General features: G+C 61.7%; 4 protein-coding genes across 8 annotated transcripts in view; 1 reads left to right on the top strand and 3 right to left on the bottom strand.

The window, feature by feature from the left end:
* Positions 1-386: 386 nt before the first annotated feature.
* On the top strand, positions 387-11,101 carry ECEL1 (endothelin converting enzyme like 1). Of its 2 annotated transcripts, none has more exons than XM_075099093.1 (18): positions 387-561; positions 2,108-2,988; positions 4,826-4,894; positions 5,044-5,154; positions 5,701-5,793; positions 6,142-6,266; positions 6,676-6,898; positions 7,043-7,141; positions 7,238-7,312; positions 7,810-7,913; positions 8,121-8,179; positions 8,343-8,394; positions 8,612-8,679; positions 8,808-8,932; positions 9,203-9,268; positions 9,475-9,570; positions 10,039-10,115; positions 10,349-11,101. In XM_075099093.1, the coding sequence occupies exons 2-18, from the start codon at positions 2,245-2,247 to the stop codon at positions 10,446-10,448; spliced, it is 2,286 nt and encodes a 761-aa protein (XP_074955194.1). In that variant the 5' UTR covers positions 387-561; positions 2,108-2,244; the 3' UTR covers positions 10,449-11,101. The 2 variants fall into 2 exon arrangements, with proteins under 2 accessions (XP_074955194.1, XP_074955192.1); XM_075099091.1 differs by having other exon boundaries at positions 387-639.
* A 162-nt stretch (positions 11,102-11,263) lies between these two features.
* LOC142059863 (intestinal-type alkaline phosphatase-like) lies at positions 11,264-15,182 on the bottom strand. The gene is made up of 11 exons (XM_075099090.1): positions 14,499-15,182; positions 13,862-13,978; positions 13,631-13,746; positions 13,233-13,407; positions 12,895-13,067; positions 12,681-12,806; positions 12,520-12,592; positions 12,302-12,434; positions 11,990-12,183; positions 11,741-11,851; positions 11,264-11,659 (listed from the first exon to the last, which is right to left on the bottom strand). The coding sequence occupies exons 1-11, from the start codon at positions 14,653-14,655 to the stop codon at positions 11,397-11,399; spliced, it is 1,638 nt and encodes a 545-aa protein (XP_074955191.1). The 5' UTR covers positions 14,656-15,182; the 3' UTR covers positions 11,264-11,396.
* Positions 15,183-15,212: 30 nt separating this feature from the next.
* On the bottom strand, positions 15,213-18,339 carry LOC142059562 (intestinal-type alkaline phosphatase-like). The gene is given in 13 exon segments (XM_075098369.1): positions 15,213-15,704; positions 15,932-16,048; positions 16,179-16,372; positions 16,487-16,619; positions 16,735-16,804; positions 16,884-17,018; positions 17,128-17,300; positions 17,406-17,617; positions 17,619-17,769; positions 17,920-18,073; positions 18,110-18,172; positions 18,174-18,218; positions 18,220-18,339. Coding segments are annotated over 13 exon segments (1,854 nt in total). The 3' UTR covers positions 15,213-15,417.
* A 1,720-nt stretch (positions 18,340-20,059) lies between these two features.
* The window catches only part of DIS3L2 (DIS3 like 3'-5' exoribonuclease 2), a 196,921-nt gene continuing 191,696 nt past the window's right edge, over positions 20,060-25,284 (bottom strand). For all 4 annotated transcript variants that reach the window (XM_075099086.1, XM_075099087.1, XM_075099089.1 and 1 more), the window contains 5 exons: positions 24,945-25,092; positions 24,537-24,667; positions 24,201-24,305; positions 23,377-23,478; positions 20,060-20,592 (listed from right to left, as the gene is read on the bottom strand). In XM_075099086.1, the coding sequence (XP_074955187.1) occupies positions 20,494-20,592; positions 23,377-23,478; positions 24,201-24,305; positions 24,537-24,667; positions 24,945-25,092 (585 nt within the window). In that variant the 3' untranslated portion in view covers positions 20,060-20,493. The remainder of the gene's footprint in view (positions 20,593-23,376; positions 23,479-24,200; positions 24,306-24,536; positions 24,668-24,944; positions 25,093-25,284) is intronic.

The following is a 25,284-nucleotide window of genomic DNA, read 5'->3' as shown; positions in this document are numbered from 1 at the left end:
TGGCACGGGCCCCCCAAGGTACCGGGGCACCCCAGGGTGTGTTGAGCCCCTCCTGGCACAGGCCGCTGGCTGTGCCCACCCATGCCCCTCCTGGGTACCGGGCAGCCGGGGGGTGGCAGCAGGGTCCCCGAACAGGGGATGCCAGGCAGAGTGGCACTGCCAGCCCTGTGCCAGCCCCCCGCAGTGGGGGGCCCCGGGACACCCCCCCCCCACCCCCCCTCCCCCCCGCCCTGCCTTCCCGCCGGTGGGGATGAGGTAAGGCTGGCGGGTGGCACAGGGCTGCTCCATTTGCATAATAATCTCGTTAATGGAGCCTGGCCTGCGGGAGAGCCGGGCTGGAGACGCCACCCCCTCCCCGCCCCGCTGCCTCCCTCCAGCCCCGCCGCTCCGCCAGCCGCGGAGCGGGGCGCGGAGCGGAGCGCAGGGCGCGCAGCCGGACGGGCAGCGCCGGGCCGGCCCGCCAGCAGCCCCGGCAGCCTGCTGACACCCCCTGAGCAAGCCGGTGAGCACCCCTGAGCATCCCCTCTCCGAGCATCCCAGGAGCATCCCCCAAGTGTCTCGGTGAGCAAGCGGCGAGAGACCCCCGAGCACCCGCGGACATCCCGGGGAGCGACCCCTGAGCATCCCCCGAGTGCCTCGGTGAGCCGCCCGGTGAGCAACCCCCCCGAGCAGCCCGGGGACCACTCCCCGAGCCTGCCGGCGAGCACCCCCCGAATAACCTGGGCATCATCCCGGGAAGCACTTCCCGAGCATCCCTCGAGCAACCCTCGAGCATCCCCCGAGCACCACAGACATCATCCCGGCGAGTACCTCCCGAGCACCTCCCGAGCATCCCGGCAAGCACCTCCCAAGCATCCTGGGCAGCATCCTCCGAGTATCCCGGGCAGCATCCCGCGTGAATTCTGAGCAGCGTCCCCCGGGCATCCCCGAGCATCCCCCGAGCATCCCCCGGGAAGCATCCCGGGTAGCATCCCCCGAGCTTCCCGGGCACCCGCCGGCCCCCCCGCGCCCCTCCGCGCCGTACCGTGCCCGCCGCCGGCCCCGCAAACTTTCCGGGGGCGGCGGGGGCGGCAGCTCCCTTGCACGGGCACCGCCGGGCTGCGGCGCTGGGGTACAACTTTGCCCAAGTTGCAGAGGGAGCAGGGGCCGCGGGGCTTGGGGGGACCCGCTGCAGGGTTACCGGCCACCTCCCGAGCAGCTCTTTGTCCCCAGCCTGTCCTCCCCACCTGCAAATCTGGATGCCGTTCTGCACCAAGCAACGACTTGGGTCCCCTTTTGAAGCCCCTCCACAACCCATCTATGCCCCACCCTCCTTTCCCCACGGGCAGACCCCCTCCTCCCCAGCATGGCTCCCCTGCCAGACACCCCTGCCCACTGGGCACCGGCCAGGGGTTGGGTGGTTGGGGGGGGCATGTTGCTGTGAGATGTCCATAGGGTCCAGAGCCCTCCCCAGACTGGAATTAACTTTGTGCACATATCATGGGCTGCACCACGATTTGACACAATGAAATGCAACACGGCAGACCATGACCCAACCCAACGCAATGCAACGCCAGGCGCCACAATACAACGTGGTGCAACCTGACGCAGGGCCACACAACCCGACCCAGCCCACAATACCCCAGCTCAGCACCTTCCCCTGCAAACCTCCCCCAAAGCCTCTCAAATCTTCCCAAAGCCCCTCTTTCCCAAGCTGCTCACCCCTCCTCTGTACCCAACCCAGAGGGGCTGGCAGCCCTGTGCCCCTCCCCAGGCTGGGAAGGACTCTCACGGTGCAGTGTAAGGATGGGCTCGCTGGGCCACCCCAGACATCCATCTGCTGTGGGGGCTCTTGCTGGTGCACTGGGTGGGTGTGGGGTCTGGGATGGAGCTGTGCCAGGTGCTGAAACCCACCTGGGGCCATGCAGGCAGGACCCTGCCCTGTCAGCAGAGGGGACAGCCATGGGGTAGAGCTGCCACCGAGCTCCCAGCACTGGGGCCAGTCCCAAAGCCACCAGCAGGGCACACAGGCAGGGAAGGCGACACAGGAGGTGATGATGACAAGAGGCAGCCCCCCCACCTTGCTCCTCCCAAAACTCCCCTCACCCACCTCCTCTGCCTTTTCCAGGAGCTTCCCGACTTACCCAGGCACACTCCACCACCTCCCTGTGGCTCCAGCATGAATTGTGGCGCACCCAAACCTGCCCCCCACCTGTCTTGAGTCCCCCAAGCCTGTGGTGCCTGTGGGGAGGCCCATCCCTGGCCATGGAGAAGACCTACTCATTGACGGCCCACTACGACGAGTTTCAGGAGGTGAAATACGTGAGCAAGTACCAGAGTGGCACCCTGCCCAATGGCTTCACCCTCCAGCTGGGCGCTGGGGCCAAGAAACGCCGTGGGGGACTGCCACGCTGGAGCCGCCGGGAGGTCTGCCTGCTCTCAGGGCTGGTGTTTGCTGCGGGGCTCTGCGTCATCTTGACATGCATGTTGGTGCTCAAGTACCTGGCGGCCGAAGGGGACAGCTACTGCCTGGAGGGTTGCCAGGAGAAGAAGGCCTTCCTGCGGGCGTCCCGCTTCCTCAGCGCTAACATGGATGCCACCATCGACCCCTGCCAGGACTTCTACTCATTTGCCTGCGGTGGCTGGCTCCGGCGACACGGTATTCCTGAGGACAAGCTGGTGTATGGCACTATCGGGGCCATCGCTGAGCAGAACGAGGCCAAGCTGCGGGCGCTGCTGAGCCGCCCTGTGCGGCGCCGAGCCCCCGCCTCAGCTGAGAGGAAGGTCAAGGAGTTTTTCCGCTCATGCTTGGACCGGGCTGAGATTGACCGGCTGGGCCCGCGGCCCATGCTAGAGGTCATTGGGGAGTGTGGTGGCTGGGACGCCCCCCCAGGCCGTGGGGACCTCAACGAGCTGCTCTACAAGACGCAGGGGGTCTACAGCGCTGCCGTGCTCTTCTCCCTCACCGTCAGCCTGGATGAGAGGAACACCTCCCGCTACGTCATCCGGGTGAGGGCACCCTGCCCCTGGGGCTGTCCCCACCAGCCACCCACCTGTGCTGGTGACACCCCTCCCAGTGACACCGTCCTTGTCACGGTGGCACTGTGTGCCTGCCCACGTTTGGGTTTGGCTGCAGCAGGCAGCCAGGCTGGGGACAGCTCCTGCCCCTGGGGACCCCCCCATCGTGGGAGCCCAGTGTCAGGCTGCCTGGGGTGAGGGTGGCACCTCGAGGACGGGGGAATGACACGGGCAGGGGGACACAGACAGGGAGATGTACAGAGTGAGGCGGTGCTGCCCACCTGGGTGCTGGGACAGCCCAGTAGGGCATCAGGGTTTTCAGAGTGCCAGCAGCCAAGCCCTAACCTTGGCACCCTGGCTGCTATCTGCACAGAGGGTGCACCCTAGGAGGTGACAGGGGGATGTCCACTGGCTCTGCAGCACTGGGCCAGGGTGCCAGGGCAGTTGCCCGTGCCTTTGCCAGCCTTCCCCAACCCTGCCAGCCTGTGTCCCTCACCCTGTGGTGCCACCAGGGCATGGGTAGGCTCTGTCTGGGTAGACAAGCCTCAAGCACCCTTGGAGGGTGTGGGAGTGTGGTGGAGGGCACAGCTGGGCACAGCAGTGACATGGTAGGGATATGGGGGTGGGTACAGAAGGGACATGGTGGGCATGGGGAGCGTGACCATGGTGATGGCATGGCACGGACAAGGTGTTAGGGTTGGCAGGGACACTGTGGGGATGCGGTGGTGGGGATGCAGCCTCCCTGTTCCCTGTGAGATGGTGGGGCCGGGGAAAGGAGTTTGAGGGGGGAGGTGAGTGTGATAGTGAGGGGCCATGAAGGAGCAGGGCCACGCGTGTGTACGCTAGAGGGAGCGTGTGTCACAGGGAAAGGGGCTGTGGGTGGCGGGGCTGAGCGGGATGGTGCAGGTGTGTGCGGGGTGTGACCGCCTGGGCGGGGGTGGGGGGAGAGGGGTGTCACAGCCAGGATTGGGTGTCAGGGCTTGGTTGGCTCTGTCTGCGTGTGTGCGTGTGTGTGTGTGTGTGAGGGTGTGCTGGGGAGGGGTGACGGTGTGCGATGGGTGTGAGTGTGACAGGGCATGTGGGGGGGGCGGGGTGAGTGTGTGAGGGCTGTACGTGTGGCAACGCCTTTGTTGGAAACCAAAGGGGGTGTGTGATTGGGGGTAGAAAGGCTGGGGGTGCCTGTGGGTGTGCAGGGCAGTGCTGTGACTGTGCACACGGGGTGGGGAGCTGGTGGGGTGGGACACGGGGTGGGGGGAGCCAGAGAGAAGAGGGGGGGCGTGCGTGTGTGTGCACGGGGGGGTAAACTAGATGGCGCATTCACGGGTTGGGGGGGGATGAGGGGTGAGTTATAGGGGTATATGTGTATATATATTTTTATATGTATGTATGTGCAAGCATGTTCAGATGTGTGTACATTAGAGGCTCTGCCTGTGGCTACAAGATAGCAGGGGTGTATGTGTGTGGAGGAGTGTGCGCATGCATGATGGATGGGGGTGTCCTGTCCATGCAGCATGGCTCATCCCTGTGGCTCCCCATGGGGCAGGCTGCAGCACAGGTGTGTGGCCAGCTGTGGGCCCACCATGGCGCAGTCTGTGGGGCCACACAAGCCAGGCCATAGAGCAGGGTCTTGACCTGTGCCCAGCACTCCCAGCCCATTGCACGCCACTCACTGCAGCACTCAGTGCCACCCCACAGCTCCCGAGGCACTGGGGCACCTTGCAGTATGGAGGGACCAGGGGGTGCCTAGTCAGGGCAGGCTGGGGATGTGCCTTGCCCAGCAGAGCCCCCCTCCCTCCCCCCACTCACTCACTGCCCCATCTCCCCCCAGATTGACCAGGATGGGCTGACACTGCCTGAACGGACCCTTTACCTGGGCCAGGACGAGGAGAGTGAGAAGGTGAAGGAGGGCCATCAATGCTGCAGGCATGGGGACACCAGAAGGACCAGCACCCAGCATGGGTGGCTGACAGGCAGCTCCCTGCCATCTGCAGTTCTGCGGCCGGGGTGCCTGTGGGGTGGCACTCAGTGTCCCTTCCCCCGGCACAGATCCTGGCTGCGTACCGGGTGTTCATGGAGCGGCTGCTCACCCTTCTGGGGGCCGAGCATGTGGAGCAGAAGGCCCAGGAGATCCTGCAGCTGGAGCAGCACCTTGCCAATGTGAGGGGGATGCTTTCCCTGGGCTTTGAGGTGCCCCTGCCCAGCCCTTGCGCACCCCGGTCCCAGATCTTTTGGGATCTCCATGCCTGGTCCTTAGGAACCCATCTCCATTTGCATGGGAACCTCCACTCCCAGCCTTTGGGCACCTTCACGTCTAGCCCTCAGGGATTCCAGCCCCTTGAGGACCCTGTGGCAGATCCTCAGGGACCCCAGCCCCAATATTTTGGGAACTCCCAGTCCCAGCCCTTGGGACAACCACTCCAGCCCTTCGGGACCCTAATGTCCAGTCCTTGGGAACCCTCTCAAGGCCCTTGAGGACCCCATGCCCAGCCCTGGGGGAACCCTAAGCCCAGCCTTTGGGTACCCCAACCCTTTGAGGACCCCAGGCCCAGCCCTCAGGCCCCTACTGGCAGCAGAGGGCTCCCAGGGCAGCAAGCCAGGAGGGTTGTGGGTCAGCAGCTCCTCATGCCCCAGACCTGTGTCCCATCCCTGTGCCACCCCCAAGGCGGGCAATGGGATCGTGGCAGCTGTGCCCACCCCATGCAGATCACGGTGTCTGAGTACGATGATGTGCGGAGGGACGTCAGCAGCGTGTACCACAAAGTGACCCTGGGCGAGCTGCAGCGCATCACCCCCACTGTGAGTACCCCGGGTGCCCAGTCTGCCACCCCCTATACCCCACCTGCCCTATGCCCCACACTTGTCCCTGTCTCCCTGCTCCATGTCCCCTCTTGCTGCCAACCCCATGCCCCCAGGGCCAGCCTGAACCCTGGGTAAGACAGCACAAGCCCCAGCACAATACCCTGGTGTCTCCAGAAATGCCCTCACTTCTCCCCCATATAAGTCCACTTGAGGTTGATTAATCCATCCTGCACATTCCTGGGTGGAAAGGGGCGGGGGGAAGGTTGGAAAACCTGGAGGGGGTTTCCTGCACAGTGGCATGGAGGAGGGGGTTGCTTGCCCCCTCAACAGTGCCCACCCTGGCAGCTCAAGTGGAAGCGCTTGCTGGACCGCATCTTCCACAACAACTTCTCGGAGGAGGAGGAGGTGGTGCTGCTGGCCACCGACTACATGCACAAGGTGTCTGATCTCATCCGCGTGACGCCCAGCAGGTGAGGGGGGCTGGCATCGCCCGTGCCCCAGCACCTTCCCCAGCCTGGCAGGGGGTTGGCAATGGGGTGGGCACAGGATGGTTGTGCTGGTCCCCTGCCATCACTCCCAACCCGGGGAGGCCAGGCTGGGTAGGGGGACTCCTGGGAAAGCCCCTGGGAGAAGGCACTATCGTGGCCCCACACCACCTGCTGAGACCTGTCCCCCATGCTAGAGGTCACCAGACTCATCACACAGCAGGGAGGGACACAGTGCCAGCCAGCCCCAAGGCCCCCAAAGGGCAGGGTCACCCCCATGGCTTGCCTGGTCGCCAAGCAGGGGTGTGCCCACCCTGGCGCATGCTCTCCACCCTCCCCATGTGCCTGAGGACATGCCCAGTGGGGGGGGCCTGATTCTGCCCCCCATGACCAGGATCCTTCACAACTACATGCTGTGGCGCATCGTGGTGGTGCTGAGCGAGCACCTCTCCACCCCCTTCCGTGACGCTATCCATGAGCTCTCCAAGGAGATGGAAGGTAACGAGAAGCAGCTCGAGCGGGGCAAGATCTGCCTGAGCCAGGCCAACAAGCACTTTGGCATGGCCTTGGGTGCCCTCTTCGTTGAGGAGCACTTCTCCTCCACCAGCAAAGCCAAGGTAGGTGATGCTACCTGTGGGCGTGAAGTCACTGTGTCCCCTTGCCAGTCTGCCTGCCACCATCTGGCACACCTCTGAGGACTGGCTGGCAGGGTGAGGGGGCAGTGAGGATGCTGTGCCAGTGCCTGTGGTGACCTGCCATAGGTGCAGCAGCTGGTGGAGGACATCAAATACATCCTGGACCAGCGCCTGGATGAGCTGGACTGGATGGATGAGGAGACACGGAGAGCGGCCAGGGCCAAGGTAATGACCCCCAGTGTGGACCCCTAACCTTGTGTCCACCACAGCCTGGGGGCATGGGGGATGGGGGCCTGACCCTGCTGCTCACTTTGCCTGCAGCTCCGGTACCTGATGGTGATGATCGGGTACCCCGATTTCCTGCTGAAGCCAGAGGCCATCGACAAGGAGTATGAGGCAAGGGTCGGCCCAGGGCCATGCAGGGGCATGGGCATGTGGGTGGGGGAGAAGGTGCCCACATCTGTCTTGGTCTGCAGAGACCAGGATGGGGAGATGCCACCCCAAAACAAGCCACCTCCTGGTAGCTCATTGTGCCTGCCCCTTGCATGGCCACAGCCACATGGGTAGTGCCATGCAGTCTCTGGGGTCTCGGATGATGTCCCCTTTGCCACATCACACTCCTGCCAGACCACAACCCCATCCTTAGCAAGGGCTGGGGATGCCCCTAACCCTGCATACCCCAGGGACTCCACGGAGGTGGCAGATATGCAGCCACCCATGCAGACACACAGAACAGAACATGAGGACACACTCGTGCTACATCTAGCCCATGGCCACAGCCCCACAACCCCATGCCCTCAGTCCCCAAGGCTCACAGGGGTGGAAGGACACCCCAGCCCTGCTTCCCACACTCTTGGGGCTGGCATCCCCCTGACATGGCCGTGCCCCCCCAGTTCGAGGTGGATGAGAAGACCTACTTCAAGAACATCCTCAACAGTATCGCCTTTGGCATCAGGCTCTCAGTGAAGAAGATCCGTCAGGAAGTGGACAAGTCTGCGTGGGTATCCTCTTGCGGGGACATGGGGGCACAGCATGGCCCCACCAATGCCCCCTGTCCCCATGCATGGTTGCACCCCATGGGGCATAGGCAGGAGGGCACAAGGCAAGCCCGGAATGCCCCCCTGACCCCCAGCTGTGCAAAGGGGTGGCATTCCCATGCTCCCTAGTGCCCCTGCAGCCTGGCACTCCTGTCTTCTCCTTGCAGGTGGCTGCTGCCTCCCCAGGCGCTGAATGCCTACTACCTGCCCAACAAGAACCAGATGGGTGAGGCATCGCCCGGTGTGCTGGGCTCAGCCCCGCTGGGGCAGGGGTGCGGGGAGGGCCTGAGGTAGAGGGCGCAGTGCAGGGTCCCCTGGTGCCAGGTGATGCTGCAGGTGGGCATGGGACAGGGTGACCCCCCAAATGCAATGCTCTCCTGTGTCCCCAGTGTTCCCTGCTGGCATCCTGCAGCCCACCCTCTACGACCCCGAGTTCCCGCAGTGAGTGTGGGGCTGGGGCATGGGTGGGGGGGGTGTCAGGGCAGGGCGTGGGGCTGGGGACAGGGGCATGGGTTGGGGGGCTGTGCCAGGGCAAGGTATGGTGCTGGGGATAGGGTCATGGGTGGAGGGTGCCAGGGCAGGGTATGGGGGTGCCAGGTCCTGGGGTTACTGCCACCCCTGCCAGCACTGTGTCCTCCACTCTGTCACCCCCCAACAGGTCTCTGAACTATGGTGGGATTGGCACGATCATCGGGCACGAGCTGACCCACGGCTATGATGACTGGGGTGAGTGAGCCCCCCCCACCCTGTGCCAGGGCAGGAGGTGGGTGGGTGGGTGGGGGGCATCCAGGTAGGATGGGGGCCAGGACACCTGGGTCCCTTGGGACTACCGGTGGTGGTGGTTGTTTTGGCAGGGGGACAGTACGACCGCCATGGGAACCTGGTGCACTGGTGGACGGAGCGGTCATACAGCAAGTTCCTGAAGAAGGCACAGTGTATCGTCAACCTCTACGACAACTTCACCGTCTACAACCAGCGGGTGAGACCCTCCCCTCACCCACCGGGCAATGCCTGGGCTTGCACTGCTCTATGGAGGGGGGGTGTCCCCATGGCTCTGTGTCCACAGGACACCATGGCTCCGTCCTACCCAACTCTGAGATCTGACAATTCATCACACCTCAGCTGGGAAAGTCCTCAGGGCACTGAGTGGGGGAAACTGAGGCACAGTCTCAGCGCCAGTGTGGGGTTGAGGGGGATGCCTGGCCTGGGGGGGGGGGCATCTCTGCTCACTCCATGTCTCTCTTGGCAGGTGAATGGCAAACACACATTGGGGGAGAACATCGCTGACATGGGGGGGCTCAAACTTGCCTACTATGTAAGTGTCCCCCTGACCAGGGGGCCATGGGGCAGCTGCTGATGCTATGCCCTTTGTGGGGCAGGAGACACCCCTACCTCACCTTGTTCCCTGAAGCAGGGAGTGGGCCTGATCCAGCTTGCTGCTTGCTGGGGGGCCCTAGTGGGATGCTTGGGGCAGGTCAGGGGAGCACTCAGGCCGTGCTGAAGGCATTCCTTGTTCTCCAGGCCTACCAGAAGTGGGTGCGGGAGCACGGCCCTGAGCACCCTCTGCACCACCTGAAATACACTCATGACCAGCTCTTCTTCATCGCCTTTGCCCAGGTGAGCCCCTGCCTTCCCCGCAGGTGCCATGTACTGGGTCAGGGTCACCCAGTGGGGGGCTGGTGGGCCTGAGGGATGGGGCAAGAGCTGTGCCAAAGCCAGTGCCCATGGCCAGGGGCTGGGCTTGGCTAGGGCATGGGACTCAGCCCTGCAAGGAGCACCCCACACAGCCCCACTGCTCCTGGGCACCCTACCATAACAAACATGTGTGTCCTCCAACACCTCCAGAGACCCCCACAGTAACAAATGCACATGACCCTGAACTCCTAGGAGACCCTACAGCCAGGAAGCCCACTGCCCTCGGAGGCCCTACAATAACAAACACAGTCAGGGCATTACTGTCCTAGTCCTCCAGCAGTAAGAAGGGATGTTGTGCTCCAGTGGGTGGCAGGACCCCACAGGCCCCAGTGGGTGCCAGGACCCAGGGTGCCCTGTCCGGCTCACCAATGGGAACCTTTCTCCCCACAGAACTGGTGTATCAAGCGGCGATCCCAGTCCATCTACCTGCAGGTGCTGACGGACAAGCATGCCCCAGAGCACTACAGGTACTAGTTGGTGCCAAAACTGGGGGGTATGGTAGGTGCCAGCTTTCCCCACATCTGGCAGTGCCGTGAAAAGTGGGGTGGGCACCAACATGGCACCAGAAGGCTCTGGGTGGGCATCCCTGGGACAGGGGATGGGATGCTGCTGGGGTGAGTGGGTGCCCCAAGCGGGGTGTATGGCAGTGGCGGGGGGGGAAGGGAGTGCCTGGCTCTGAGTTGCCCCACTCTCCTGGCAGGGTCCTGGGCAGCGTCTCACAGTTCGAGGAGTTCGGACGGGTTTTCCACTGCCCTAAGAACTCACCCATGAACCCAGTGCACAAGTGTTCAGTGTGGTGAGGCCAATCCTCCCCCCAGGAGGCTGGCACCCCCCCCATCCCCATCCCTGCCCGAGTGCCACGCTGTGCCCGTTCCCCACCTCCTCCCATCTCCCCCTTCTACTCTCAAGGAAAAGGGGGCACCACTGTTAGGGGGTCACTCTCCCAAAGACAGGCACCCACCAGAAGGGTGGAGACAACGGTGAGACACTTGGGGTGGGCATGAGCTCCTGCCCAGAGGCAGCTGCCTCCTGCTAATCCCTTTCTTACCCCACCCTGTGAACTGGAGGGGTAGTTCCCTGAGTCCCCATGGAGGAACAAGGCAATGCAGGACACCACCCCCAAGTACCTGTGTAACCCCTTTTCTCTCCACCCACTACAAACCCTTCACCCAGCCCTACCACATCCGGCCCAGCACCGGTTGGGGGAGGGAGAGTGAACCAGAGATGTCATGGGGCTGCCCCGTGCCAGAAGCCCCCCTGCCCAGTGCTCTCCCTGGCACCCCCTGTGCCAGCCCCATCCTGTCCCCGCATCAACCCTGCCAGTGGGTGGGCACAGCTGGCAAAGCTTGGGGCCAGGCAATGCCAGCCTGCCCTGCCTGCCCTGGGAGTGTGGGGACATGGATGCCTGCTGTATTTTTCTCTGCTGTTTCTGGTCAATAAAGTGCTGGATATGCTGGGTGGGTGTAAGGGGCTGTGCCTGGGGGACAGGCAGCAGTGGGCAGCACCCCCAGCCCTGCCTGCATGGCATGGGAACCCACAGACCACTAACATACCTGTCGCACCAGTGCCACACCCCACGTTTATTAACCACCGAGTACCCTGTGCAGGAGGTGTAGGGCCCCTCTGTAAGCAGGATTTGGTGCTGCATCCGGATCAGGGATGCTCCAAAGAGCTGCTGGCCACCTGTGGGTGCTGCAGCTGTGGGGAGTGGGGGACATGTGTTTGGCAGTGCCTGTGGGGCCATAGGGTCAGTGGAAGAGGGGCAGGAGGAAGGTGGGCAGGAGCAGGGCCAGGGGCGTGGCGCGGGTGCCGGGGGCAGAATCCCGCTGGCGGCAGTCAGTGTAGGGCTCGAGGCAGGCGGCATAGGCCATGGCGTGGGCCACGTAGGTCTGCTCCTGCACCCCATGGAAGAGGTGGGCCATGGGGCCCTTGGCCAGGATGGCCACGTCCTCACCACCGTGGGTCTCTGAGACGAGGGGCACGGCTGCCTGCTGCAAATAGTGGTAATCCACTGGGGAGGAAGAGATTGGGGTGAGGGGCCAGCAGTGGCCCAGCCCATCCCATCACCTGGCCATGGTCCCTGTGCTCTCACTGGCTGTGGCATCGTCCATGCTGGTCCGGTTGGTGCCCGGGTAACCCGGTCCATTCCCATAGAGGATGGACGTGTAGTTCTTCAGGTCAATGGCTTTGCTGGGGGCCAGACCTGGGGATGGGGCAGTGGAGGGGGGAATCAGTCAAGAAACCCCCATATCACCCCTCCGGCCACAGCCAGGGTGCTCTGGAGCTGGCAGCACCCAGCATGGGGCCATGCCCCACTCTTGGCAGCTGGGCAGAGCCCTACCGAAGATGGAGGAGCCACGTAGGGTATAGCCACCAAAGGAGAAGACATGTGAGTGGTCAGCGGTGACAACTGTGAGGGTCTGCGCCTCATCTGTCAGGGCACCTGCCCGCTCGATGGCCCGGTCGAACTCCACTGCCTCAGTCAGTGCCTTATGGGCTGCACCGTCGTGGTGGCCGTGATCTATTCTACCGCCTGCAGATGGATGCCCATTGTGTGCTGGGGCCCAACAGCAGCACCCCCAACTCTTACTCCCACCCCGGGACATGGGATCCCTCTCTCACCCACCCCAGAGGCACCAGCCCCAACTTATCTTCCACAAAGAGGTAGAAGCCATTGGGGTGCCTGCTCAGGATGGTGATGGCTGCCTCCATCATCTCAGTGAGCGATGGGTCCCTTGTGGTATCACGCATCAGGTTGTACTTCATGTCCGCGGGTTCAAACAGACCTGGAAGGGGATGTGTTAGGGACAGCCTCAGTGCCCACATGTGTCCCAGTGACTGCCACATCCTGGCACATGGGACATTTGTTACCCATTAAATAGTTCACACTGGGGTCGGCAGCGGCGGCCAACATCTCTGTCTTGTTCCAGACGTAGCGGGCACCCTGTGGGCAAACCCCACAGAGGGTTAGCAGGTTCCCAGCCCATGCCTGGGAGCAGTGGGCAGAGGACCATCCCTGCCACGTCACCTACCTGCCGTGCCTTGAGCCACATCTCGATGAGGTTATTCCCATCCTTGCGCACCCCGCTGTGCGTGGGATACTCAGGGTCCCGCGTCCCCACAGGAGTCATATATTTCCGACCACCTCCCAAGATCACCTGAAGGGGTCGAGACAGGTGCAGCGCTAGCAGGGGTGCCTAGGAGATGGTCTGCCTTTGCTCCCCCTTGCCGTGCATATATGCTCACATTGATGTCGACATTGTGGACCAGCTGCCAGGCGATGTCCTTGCAGCCCTGGCGGAGGGCATCCTCGGGCATGCTGTCGTCCGCATACCAGTTGCGGTTCACCACGTGGGCGTAGGTCCCCGAGGGCGATGCATGCTGCACCCTTGTTGTCGTCACGATGCCCACTGCCTTCCCTGCCACCCCCCCGCCCCATCAGAACCCATGAAAGGCAGCTGGCAGGGGCACAGGGGCCCCCACCATCGAACCCTGGGATGCTTGTGGAGGAGGCAGCCCCTGGCTTGATGCCCCTCGTTCCCACAAGGTTCCCTCCAGCCCTGCTGTCCCATGCCCCCCATTACCAGCTTTGCGGGCTCGCTCCATCACCGAGACCACCTCATTGCCTGCTGTGGTATTGCACTCTGAGAAGCGGGCGGCCGCGCTCACCCCCACAGTCTGGAAGTTTCCTTTCACACCACAGAGGTAGGCTGTGGCTGTCCCCGCACTGTCGGGGACCTGCCGGTCCACGTTGTATGTCTGCCAAGGACACGCACCAGGCTCAGGGCGGGGGTGGTCCGCAGAGGCACCTGGCGGGTTTCTCCCCCCCAGCACCCCTTGCCACGCTCACTTGCATGGCTGAGGGCAAGTGTAGGACAGGCAGGGACCCCGTGTAGCCTGTATGCATATCCCCAGGGTGCTTCTATGCCAGCAGCCCCATGGGCATCACCCTGGCTCCATGCCTAGTGTGGCGGGGATTTACCTTGGAGAGAGCCACGTAGGGGAAAGCATCCAGGGCAAGGGGGGTCTCAGGGCCCAGCTTCCCCTGCTCCTGCCCCTTTAGGATGCGGGTGGCAGTGATGGTGGGGATCCCGAATCCTGGGCAACGAGAGAAGGTCCGAGTCACCCTCTGGACTGGGTGCCCTTCCTGCACCGAGCTCTGCAGGGCAGCAGTGATGCCGGCCTGCCCGCCAGGTGTGCCAGCAGGACTCACCATCCCCGAGGAAGAGGATGAGGTTTTTGGCCTCACTTATTCTGGGCTGGATCTCTAAGGTGGCCTGGATGGCTGCGGCTGCCTGCTTGTTCCAGAAGGATGGCTTCTCCTCCTCCACTGGGACAGGGCAGCACCTGTCAGTCCCAGCTCCCCAGCACCTGCATCCCTGGGGTACCCACATCCCAGGGACACCTGCTCCCTAGGCATCCCCATGCTGGGGCCTTCTCTGACATGGACTGAGAGGGTCAGGGTGCTCTTTAGGGTGGGGAGAGGCCATGCAGGCTTGCATCCACCACCTGGCCCGGGGGTCTTGGGGCAGAGAAGGAGGGGGAAGCAAAAAGGGAGCCATATGGCAGGTGGGATGGGGCCACACCCACAGAGGGGGCAAGGTTACAGGCACCTCCTCCAGAACCCCCAGCCCAGAAGACAGAAGGAATCTGACCCCACAGGGGAAAACTGGCTTAAGGTCCCCCAAAAGGCAGGAGTAACCCCCATTAACCCTTGCAGATCCAGGCAGCCCCTGCTCCCCTCCGAAAACCCTCCCTGTGGCTAGCCAGGCTGGTGCCCTGTCAAGTGCCCCACGTCCCCGGGCACCTACTGCAGCCAGCCTGGCACCCATCCTTATCCTTGTCCCCACCTGGGATGACAGCAGCGCTGAGTCCTGCCCAGAGACCCAGGCAGAGGGTGAGGGGTGCTAGGCGCTGCATGGTGAGATCCAGTAGCCCAACACCGCTGGCAGTGTCTGCAACTCTAGCAGATCTGGGGAGGGACTTTGGACCAGGATCGGCCCTCATAGGGTGTGTGGAAGGGTTTGACTTGTCTCCAATAGCCAGGTGTCCTGTGGGTCAGCCAGCACAAAGGCCATGGGGTTGGGCTGCAGGTGCACCTCCTTGGCACGCCACCTTATTGCTGCTGGGGGTGGATGGACCTGGGGTGCAGATGGAGGCAGTGAGGCGATGGGCAGTGCCTGGCAGGTGTGTTGCCCACCCCAGCTGCTGTGCTGTAGTGCCAGGCAGGGGGGATGCCCTGGCCTAGAGTACCACAGGCAGTGCTGAGCATTGGACCTGGGACAACAGGGGTATTGGGAACACCCGGGGTCACTCGTGCACTGAGCAGCCCTGCTCTCTGCCCAGCACTTTCTTAAGCAATAATTCCACTGATGTGGACTAAAACTCTGCTCCTTGCTCAGCCCTTGCCAGGAAGTACCAGCCTTGTGTACTGTGCCCCAGCCTGGCAAAGGTGGGGGTGGGACATGGCCTCCCCTCACCCTCATTTCATCACCTCCTTCACCCCAATGCCTCCAGTGCTGGTCCCAGGATGGGGAAAATAGGAGCCATGACCACCTGGGGAAACTGAGACATGGGTCATTACCTTAAGAAGGTGACCACTGCTGCAGACCCCAGCATGGCAGATGGAGATGAACAACCCATGCTTTATTGCATCCCTTGATCCTGGCCACAGTGGCGACCTGGCTGCCAAGACCCTTGATGGGGCAGCTGGGGATGGCTCAGTGTGAGCTGGGCAGCCCAGGTTGAAGTGGGGCTTGCCGAGGCCTCTCAGCCCCCTACCAAGTGGGTGGCCACACAGAGGGTGAGAAGGGTGAGCAGGGGCTCAGGCGAGCACTGTGTGCCATGGGAGGCCCTGCGGGCTGCCCTGCACTGGGGCTCAGCAGTGTAGGGCTCGAGGCAGGCGGCGTAGGCCATGGCATGGGCGATGTAGTGCTGCTCCTGTATCCCATGGAAGAGGTGGGCCATGGGGCCCTGGGCCAGGACCACCACGTCCTCCCCACTGTGGGTCTCCGTCTCCAGGGGCACGGCTGCCTGCTGCCTGTAGTCCTTGTCCTCTGCAGGGTAGGCAGGAGAAAATGGGCTGGGGCCAGCAGGCTCCCCTACCCATTGTAGGGATGGGGGGGGCCAGCTCCCATCACCCTGGCATGAGGGCGATTCCTGCCCAAGTGACACCTGAGCCATGCAGTGGCATCAGGACCCCATGCAGTCCCAGTGGCCATGCCTGTGGGATGCTGCCCCCAGCCACCCCGCACCCCCCACCCCATCTGCAGCAGGCTCCTACCCGCAGCGGGGAGGCTGGCAGCCGGGCGGCCCCCGTCACGGATGCTGTAGCCAGGCCCATTGCCATAGAGGATGCTGGTGTAGGCTCGCTTGTCCTTGGCTTTCTTGGGGGCCAGCCCTGGCACAAGGGAAGACACTCTCACGCCTGTCCCAGCTGGGTACATCTCCCCAGCTACCTGCCTTGGCTGGCTCAGCCTCCAGTGGGAGCAAAAGGAGGAGGATGTTCACTGCCCCTCCCTGGGACCCACCAAAGATGGAGGTGCCACGCAGCGTGTTGCCCCCAAAGGTGAAGACATGGGAGTGATCGGCCGTCACCACGGTCAGGGTGTCAGAGGGGGAGGTGAGCTCGCCTGCCCGTGCCACCGCCCGGTCTAGCATGACAGCCTCCATCAGTGCCTGCTTGGCCCGGCCGCTGTGGTGGCCATGGTCGATCCTGCCACCTGCAAAAGGAACACGGTTGTCACCCCCTCTCTGGTCCCCTGGGACACCTGCTTTGTCCCAGGACTTGCATCCCACCCCAGCCCCAGCCATGCTGCCCGCCTGGGGCTACTCATCTTCCACAAAGAGGAAGAAGCCATTGGGGTTCTTGCGCAGGATGCGAATGGCCTTTTCCGTCATCTCCACGATGGAGGGGTCCGTGGAGGTGTTGCGATTCAGCTCGTACTTCATGTCCTTAGGCTCGAAGAGGCCTGGGGGAGTGGGGCAGGGGGGTCCACACTGGGGCTGCTTCATGTCCCCACCAGCATCCCCAGAGTGGGAAGGAGGAGATGGTGTTTCCAGTGGCATAGTCAGTAATGCTCTTACCCATCAGGTGGCTCACAGAGTCATCCTCAACTGCATCCAGGCCCTTCTTGTCCCAGACGTAGTGGGCATCCTGCGGGTAAGAACAGAGCCGGTGCCAATGGCACATGCCCCGTGCCTGATGTCTCACTCCCTCCACCTCAGTGTGGTACCTGCTTGTCACTCAGCCATTCGGCAATCAAGTCCAGGCCATCCTTCCTGATGCCATTCTGATCTGGGTCTTCTGGGTACTCGGGGTCTGGGGTCCGCTTGGGGGTCATGTACATCCGCCCGCCGCCCAGGATCACCTGCCAGGGAGCGGGGAGCTGCCACTGGCATGGCCACAGCCTTGCAGCCCAGCAGACCCTCCCAATGTCCCCAGTGACCCCTCCCTCCCATGCCCGCTCCCCGACTCACGTTGATGTCCGTATTGTGCACCATCTGATAGGCGATGTCCTTACAGCCATCCCGCAATGCCTCCTTAGGCATGTTGGCATCGGCGTACCAGCTCCGGCTGGCCGAGTGGGCATAGGCTGCCCCAGGGGATGCATGCTGCACCCGTGTGGTTGTCACGATGCCCACCGACTTGCCTGCAGCGCAGGCAAGGGTTTATGGGGAGCCCATTCAGCCCTGCACAGCATGGGATGGCCGTGCCGTGCCAGGCTCTCCCAACAGCCTTGCCCACTGCCCTGTACCTGCCAGCCTGGCCCGGTGCAGGATGGAGTCCACCTCGTTGCCAAAGGCGGTGCGGCATTTGCCATAGACGGCTGCCCCACTCAGACCCAGTGTCTTGGCATTGGCCTTCACCCCGCAGAGGTATGCTGTGCCTGTGCCAGCGCTATCAGGCACCTGCCGGTCAATGGTGTAGGTCTGGAAGCAAGCAGGGGCCAGTGGAGTTTCAAGCAGCAGCAAGGCGGCTGCCCTTCAGTGCTGCCTGACTTACCTTGGCCAGGGCCACGTGGGGAAAGGTCTCCATGGCCAAGACGCTCTCCTCGCCCAAGCCGCCGGCAAGCTGGCCCTTGTAGATCCGAGCTGCTGACACCGTGGGCAGCCCCATGCCTGTAGGCATGGCAAAGCTGTGGGGCGGCCTCTCCAGGCATTGTCCGGGGCCAGCTGGAGAGGAGGGGACCTGCACCAGCCCCATCTCACCACCCATGTCCCCAGGCTGCTGTGGAGCCGTGGGGCATTGCTGGGACCCAGGGGACTCACCATCACCCATGAAGAGGATGATGTTTTTGGCCCGCTGTGCTGCCGGCTGCAAGGCCAGGGCCAACTCCAGCCTCCTCCTGGCCCCTTTGTTCCAGTAGTCCAAGGTCTTCTCAGCGTCTGGAGGTGAGAGCAGAGCTGGGGGCATGTGGGGGCACTGGGTACCCTGAGGGGATAACACGCCCCCTGGGACCAGGGTGGGCATCTCAACTCAAGGTGAATTTAGCTGCTCTGAGCCGCCTCTGTTGGAGCCTTGGTGGGGCCAGGAGCCCTTTGGGGATCAGCCCAGCCTTTGGCAACCCCAGCATTGCCCAGAGCCCATCTGCAGAGGGGGAAACTGAGGCACAGTTTGGCAGGGAAGAACCTTGTGCCTCTCAGCAGCAGGGACGGAGCCTGCTTTGGTGGGGGCTGAGACAAACGCATTCAAAGTTTGGGGTCTCAAACCACCCCAAGCTCCCGAGGTGGTGGGAGGGTTTGCCCTCACTGGTATCCCATGGGGAGGTGACAGGGTCCCTGGAGACCCCCAGAGAAGTGGCACCCACCCCAGCACCCCCCCAGCAAGGGCTCACACCCTGCTGCCCCACATGTCCCCGCTTGAGCTGTCACCTGAGGCTGCAGCGGCTAGCTGGGCGAGGAGGCAGAGGAGAAGACAGGTCCCAGAGGAGAGTGGCCACCCCATGCTGCTCACCCCAGCTCCCTCCCTGAATGTCGCCTGCTTCCAAGGCAGGGGGACAGCCCTTTATGGCCCTTTCCTGTCCTGCCGGAGGGCTGAGCCCCGCCCCGGCTGAGACGATGGGCTGATAACACTCAGGAACTATCTTCCAGCTCAGCCCAGGACCCTCACAGTGCCCCCAGCCCTCCCTCGGCCCATCCCTCCCCCACACCTGTGAGAGAGGACCTCCAGCCCATCCCTGGGGACCAGGGCACCACGGGGCCCCTAACTCCCACGGTGATGGCTGCCTGTGGGACCCCGGGGAGCAGCAGGGAGGGCACAGGGCAAAGTGCTGTTTTTGCAGACAGGCTAAGCTGGGCTGGGCTGGATTGGCCTTGTTTCTCCTGAAACAAACCTGAGGAGGGGGACACCGGGCTGAGGGGTATGGGGAAGACATCTTGCCTTTGGTGTCAGTATCCTCAGGTCCCCTCTCCCAGGGGACATGGTCACACGCTGCGTGTCATGCCCTGGGGCAGCCCTTGCCAGTGCATCTGCACAGCGAGGTACCTCCTGCGGGCAGGGAACAGCCCTGAGTCACCTGCACCCAACAAGGAGAGGGAGACCCAAGGAGGAACAAGCTGCTCCCACCCACTCCCACATCCGAAGGTGACATCCACACATGGATGCCCCAGGCCATCTGATAGGACGCCACCAGCAGCGCAATCCCTGGGGACTGCAGGTGATCCTGATGGCTTTCACGGCTCGCCAGCTCCTGGGGAGCATGTGGTACCCAGCCCTGACCCACCCCTGGGCCAGATCCCCCCAGCTAAGCCAGGCAGCCCTGGTTTGGCCGGCTCCTGCAAAGGGCAGATTATCCATGCCAGGGCCACATTTGCTAGCACCCATGAGGCAGAGTGAAGCAGGGCCCCCTCCCTGCCTGGCACAATGGATCCACTCCTTGCCAGACATCAATCCCTCTGCTCATGCCTGCCCGTGCCTCTGGGGGTGATGAAGTGGAGGCTGCCAGAGCAGCCCATGCCCTTGGGGACATCCTGCATGGTGTGGGTGGGGGATACGGGGATGGAGAGCAGGCAGAGGTGCCGGGCACAGAAGGGCCAGCACAAGGGGCTGGATGCTGTCTTGAGCAGCAGGGAGAAGAGAGGATGTGGTGCTGCAGGGTCCCTGAGTGGAGTGAGACTGGAGGCCAGGGTGTGAGGGGCTGGAGCAGACACCTGGTGATGCCCAGTGACGGCTCAGACTGAGGGATAAGCCGCCAGAGGCCGGAGCAGGAGCCAGAAGCACACCTCCACCCGATCCCCCACGACCTCCAGATGAGCACGTGCTGAGGCTGGGGGAGGTGGTGAGGCCGCTTGGATTTCACAATGCCCAGGAAGCATCAGGCGGGGACTGCCTGGGAGATGAGTTACTGCTGGGATTCCCGACTGGGAGAATGCAAAGAAGACAAAATAAAACCTGCGCGAGCCCCCCACGTGGCTGCTGACGCGGCTTTTATTGCATGACACAACCCTGCAAGAAACCCTGCATGGCCCCACAGCTGCATCCCACTGCATCCCACCCGGGACAGTGGAGCCAGCCCCTCTCCGCTCCCAGGGACATGTGTCCCTGCTCAGCCCTCACCGTGGGCACCCGAGGTGGCTGGGGACAGACACCACTGCCTTAAAAAAAAAAAAGAAGCATCAAGCTAAAAATATCCAAGAGTAGAAATGCTCTGCTTGGGGCAGGCTTAAGCCCTGAGCCCTGTTCCCAGGCAGAGTTAAAATCAAAATCAGAAATAAAATGGCATCAGTTTTAAAACGGAAATCCCCAAACTTCTCGTGTGTCCCCTCTGTCCCCAGAGGGTGCCAGTGCAGGGTGTGGGAGGTGAGTGAGCATCGGCAGCAGGGAGCACGTGCAGCCCAGGGTGCTCACTTCTCCGAGCTTGGTCTCTTGAGCAGGGCGCTGTACTTGAGTGGGACACCGTCTGATGTCAGTATGACCTCCACCAGCGTAAAAATGGTGATCACCTTCAGTGAGGGAGAGAAAGACAGAGAGAAGTGGTTTTTTCAGGTGGCTTGGCATCAGACCAGGATTTGCTTAGAGCTGTGCTGGCTTTTGCTGCCTCCACTGCGGCACCCATCAGGAGATGGGGAATGGGTCAGGATGGCTTCAGATAGCTCTGCTGGAGTCCAGGGTGCTCCTGGGGTTGGGGCTAAATGCAGCATCTTCAGGGGCAACACCGCTGGGCTGTGAAGCCAGCCAGGGAACCCAAGCCAACCCAAATGAGCCTTCCAAAACATCCTCACCTATTCCAGCCTGATCAGGCCTTGCTCTCCCCACAGTCTGGGAAGGACCATGGGTGACTGTGCCTTTGGCTTTGGGTCCCAACCTCCCCTAAAGCCTGTCTACATCTCCCTTCTCCAGCTGGAGAATGCACATCATCCCTTAATGAAGCAACTTGGCCAAGCGCCAGCGGTGAGCTGTGGCCAGAAGGGACTCCACATGATGCTGAGCATTTTCTCAGCACCCTGCAAGGAGGGAATGACCCCCCCATACCAGCATAGCAAGAGAAGACCCGGGAAAGGAGCACGATGGATGAGAGAGATGCAAGGGAATAAAGACCCCAGAAAATCAATCCCTCCTGTGCAGAAATGTGCTGCCACCTCCTCTGACTCCTTCTTTGTGCAATTGTGTGGATTGGGAGCACAAAGCCTCAGCCAGGTCTATTTACGAGGCACAGTTAAGGGGCTGGCTGGGACACCAGGAAGGGAATGCCCCGGGGCTGTGGCCAGGCATTTAGGGAATTTAGGGACTTCACTTGCTCTCCCCAAGCCCTGCACTTAAGCAGGGCTGGCCTGCAGGAGGAGCAGGCATGAAGCCGCCGGTGTAACCTTGTCAAACCCCTCCCAGCTCATCCGGTGCCAGCCTTTCCAGATTAATCATTCAGAGCAGGAAAATCTCATTGAGAGTTAAACGTATCAAAGTGGCCAGTGAAGAGCAAACCACAGGGAAATCCTTTTGCAGACGGCTGCCTAGATAGCTGCCGGCTATCTAGCACCAACCTCTTGCCTGCCCTGGCTGGCAGGAGCACATAGGGCAGTGGCCATGGGGTAGCCCCCCATGTCTGGGGGATTCAGATGGGGATTATCAGGGCTCTCCCTTAGCAACCTTGCCTCATCCCTTTCCTGAACCGCTGGGGAACAGCATGATTTCACATCAAATCCCCTGAGTCATAGATCCACTTCATACTCAAGCCCTGAGTTAATGCCTACTGAGGTCCTGGCCATTGCCTGGAGATCAGGAAGAGATGGGGGCAATACCTGCCCTCTGTGGCAGGGCCGGCCACCCCAGACCCCTGCACAGCTTCCCGCAAACAGCCTCCCTGACATTCCTGCTGCCTGGCTAGGCTAAGCCAAACTGGGAAGTGGAGGCCAAGCACTGGGGACAGGCAGAGAGCTGGGAGGGCTCAGTGCCGCAGGGTGGGCAGGTGACATGTCCCAAGGTTCAGCATGGCTCCCAGGGATCCAGCTCATCCCAGGGCTGGAGATTTATCAACTCAGGGATGTGCTGGCTTGGAAGACAGCTCAGACCCTGCTCCCAGGGGCGGGCTCTGGTGTTTTCTTAGGAGGCGTGAAGGGTTCGTCGACAAGTTTTCTCTACTGCTGAGTGTTTGCTTAACCAAAATGGGCCCTGCGCATGGTGGGGCATCATTTTTCATGTGGGCCCCTGCTAGAATGTAAGTGATACCCACTCCTGTAGGAAAGGAGGAACCCAGGCCACTTCAGGCTGCATCCAGGGAGCTTCTCTGAGCCAAGCTAAGGAAAGCTCAACTTCAAAGAGAAGGAGGCCTGCAGAAATGCCTGCAGCAGCCGGGGAGCTCAGCTGTCTCTGCCTAGAACATCTCCCCTAGGAAGGAAAAGACTCCCCAGGACAATCATCATACCAGCTGGGAGGGTCAGCCCAGCCCTGTATTGGAGTTCTTTTCATTCAACCCTAGGGAGACAAGGTTGGGTTGTGCTGGGCTTGGCTGGAAATGGGGGTCAAGCGCAGAGTCCCCGGAGTAGTGCAGGGAGAGGTTGGGATACAGCCCTCCATCCCCACCCAGGCAGCAGACAGGGATCACAGCAGTCAACACAGCTGTAATTTTATAGCGACGCCAGACAAAAGTTGGCAAAGAAGCACCACTTAATCAAGCCAGACAAATGCAATTGCTCCCTTTGATTGAGTTACCAAGTTAATAGATGACAGGGACACAAGAGGGAGATTTCTAGATGCTGTTAAACCATTTGATACTGCATCTCAGGAAGTCTGACTTTAAAAATTCCTGCTAAGTGGTCTCAACCCTGTCACAGGGATGGAAACCTGAAGGAAGGGCCATGCCAGTGAGAGGGCAAGGAATGCCAGATGGGGGGAAGGGTCTAGACAGGCGCTGCCTTAGGCCTGATCTTACTTAACATCTTAATTGATGATCTGGAAGAAGAAAGTAAACAGCATGTTAATTCAATTCCTGGAGGAAACTGAATAGGGAGGCAGGGCACAGAGCAGGCAGGGTAGATTCTGAAGGCTGTGGAGGGGTCAGATGCAGGGGCAGTGATGGGATGGAGCAGGACTGGATGGCAGAGGAGGTTGAGGCTGAGGTCAGACTTGCTGGGGAGGAGACACAGAGGGACAGCAGGACCTGATAGCCTGCAAGGCAGTCCTGCCTCCCAGATCTGTCCCTGCAGAGATCATGGGATCCACATGTTGCAAACAGCCTTCACACCAGCCCTGTGGTGTTGTGAGTGCGTCGTCCTTCTTTGGTGGGGTCTTACCTGGGGCAAAGATTCCTGCTCTGGCTTCTCTGGCTCCCACATAAGTGTCAGCTCTGGCTTCCTCCCCACCTTTTGGAAGTGGAAGCCCAGCAAGGGCAGTGCCTGCAGGCAGAGAGAGTGTTGGGAACAGCCTCTGGCCCTGACGACATCCCCCCACTCAGCTCTCCCCCTCTGCTTCACCTGCGGATGGGGACGATGCTGCTTTTGCCCGGCACGCTGCCTCTGCAGCTCTTTAACAACCGGGATGCAGCAGCCCATGAGCTGGAGCATAGCCAGTAAATCAGGGGCTGCAGTGATACACAAACAGCCTATATATCACACTATATGTCCTGTTTAAAGATGTCATTGCCAGCCATATAACCAGGTTATTAAGAGAAGATGCTGTCACTAACCGCAGGTGCTGGCCTACAGTGGTGCTGTCACAGCCCCAGATATACCGTCTGATTAAATGAAATGAAAACTAGCCTCGCGCCCTTTCCTTGATTCAGCTCCATGTTGATGTCTGTCCCCCTGAATCTGTCTTTATTCCTTTTTGCCTAGACTAGATCCCCATCGGCATGTAGCAGGGAGAAGCTGGTCCTCAGAGCCTGGGCTGTTCCAGCCCTCCCCAGCCCCTCGTGCCTGCCCAGGGTCAAGGGATGGAGGGGAAACCCCACGAAAGCTCCTTCCCCTCTGGCCAGCCTGGCTAGGGCACAGCTCTGCTGGCTGCAGGACTGGCACAGAAGGGCACCAGGGCAGTCACTGCCTCCAACAATGCCAGGCTGCCCTGGTGCCCTCTCTGGTGAGGCAGCATTGGCACTATCTCACACTGGTGAGGTACTTACATTGCAGTAGATGCGCTTCTGGACTCCAAACTTCAGCACCAGGACATCAAAGGCCTCATTCAGGACACCCATCACCATGGCCTCTGACTCCAAAGGGCCGCACTCCTGACAAGAGGCAGGGCTCTCACTACACTGGCATCCCCCATCCAGCTGTCCCCAAGGGGAGCCAGCATCTCCAGGTCCTGGAGCTCTGGCAGTGGTGGTTGCTCAGTGCGTCTCCTCACTGTTTGCCTTCCCCAAGGCCAGCTGGGCAACCACACAGCCCTCTGCCCCGTGGCATCTAGTCTGAGCCTTCATGGGGAAATCCAGAGCTGCCTTGGGGCAAGATAGTCTTACCCTGACGAAGATGGTGAAGAAGAGGTCAGCACTGAGCTCCTGCACCCTCTTAGAAGCCATCTTCCGGTCATTGCAGTGATCTGCCTGTCTCTGGATGGCCCCTTTCTCCATCTTGATGGGGGAGCTGGCACCTGGGAAGGGGGCCAGTGACAATGACGTGCCCACGCTCCCTCCTGCTCCAGAGCCATGTTGTGGCACCCTGGACCCAGATGCCCAGCCCACCTCTGTGTCCCTGTTATTTGGGGGCACCCACGTGCCAGGGAGCTGCCCCACGGGACGCAGACTCCAAGCACCCAGCACTTGTGGCAGGTGAGGCCAGAACTCAGGAGTCCTGCCTGTGCTGGGCACAGCCACCCCCTCCCCTCACAGTACCCAGAGCTGCTCTGCAAGTGGCCAGGTGGCACCCACCGAGTGAGGCAGACAGGAGACGGTGCACGATGATGTCCGCGTAGCGGCGGATGGGCGAGGTGAAGTGCGTGTAGAAGGGCACGTTCAGGGCGTAGTGATGAAAGAGGGTCTCATCTTCCAGGATGCCGGTGCAGAAGTAGAGAGCCATCTGAAAGGGGTGAGAAGAAAAAGAATGGTGTGAGCAAGGCTGGTGGCAGGACCCTGCACAAGGTGGGAGGGGTTTGTGTCTGTGAGACAGAGCTCCAGCAGCTGATGGTCCTTCACTTGCTGCTCAGTTCAGGCTGTGGAGGGACAAGACAGGCACTGCAGGAACTGAACACAGAACAAATGGGGCAAAGCC

The sequence above is a fragment of the Phalacrocorax aristotelis genome, chromosome 7 (genome assembly GCF_949628215.1).
Source record: "Phalacrocorax aristotelis chromosome 7, bGulAri2.1, whole genome shotgun sequence".
Classification (NCBI taxonomy): Eukaryota; Metazoa; Chordata; class Aves; order Suliformes; family Phalacrocoracidae; genus Phalacrocorax; species Phalacrocorax aristotelis.
This window is presented reverse-complemented; position numbering and strand designations above follow the sequence as displayed.

Bases quoted from the DNA above. Each gene is read 5' to 3' on its own strand.
- ECEL1 (XM_075099093.1), top strand. From the start codon at position 2,245: ATGGAGAAGACCTACTCATTGACGGCCCACTACGACGAGTTTCAGGAG. The intron at 5,794-6,141 runs GTGAGTACCCCG...CCACCCTGGCAG, and splicing joins TGCAGCGCATCACCCCCACT to CTCAAGTGGAAGCGCTTGCT. The intron at 8,180-8,342 runs GTGAGGCATCGC...CTGTGTCCCCAG, and splicing joins GCCCAACAAGAACCAGATGG to TGTTCCCTGCTGGCATCCTG.
- LOC142059863 (XM_075099090.1), bottom strand. From the start codon at position 14,655: ATGAGGGCCGATCCTGGTCCAAAGTCCCTCCCCAGATCTGCTAGAGTT. The intron at 13,747-13,861 runs GTGAGTCCTGCT...CTCGTTGCCCAG, and splicing joins CATCCTCTTCCTCGGGGATG to GATTCGGGATCCCCACCATC. The intron at 12,593-12,680 runs GTAGGTGACGTG...GTTTGCCCACAG, and splicing joins TGTGGCTCAAGGCACGGCAG to GGTGCCCGCTACGTCTGGAA.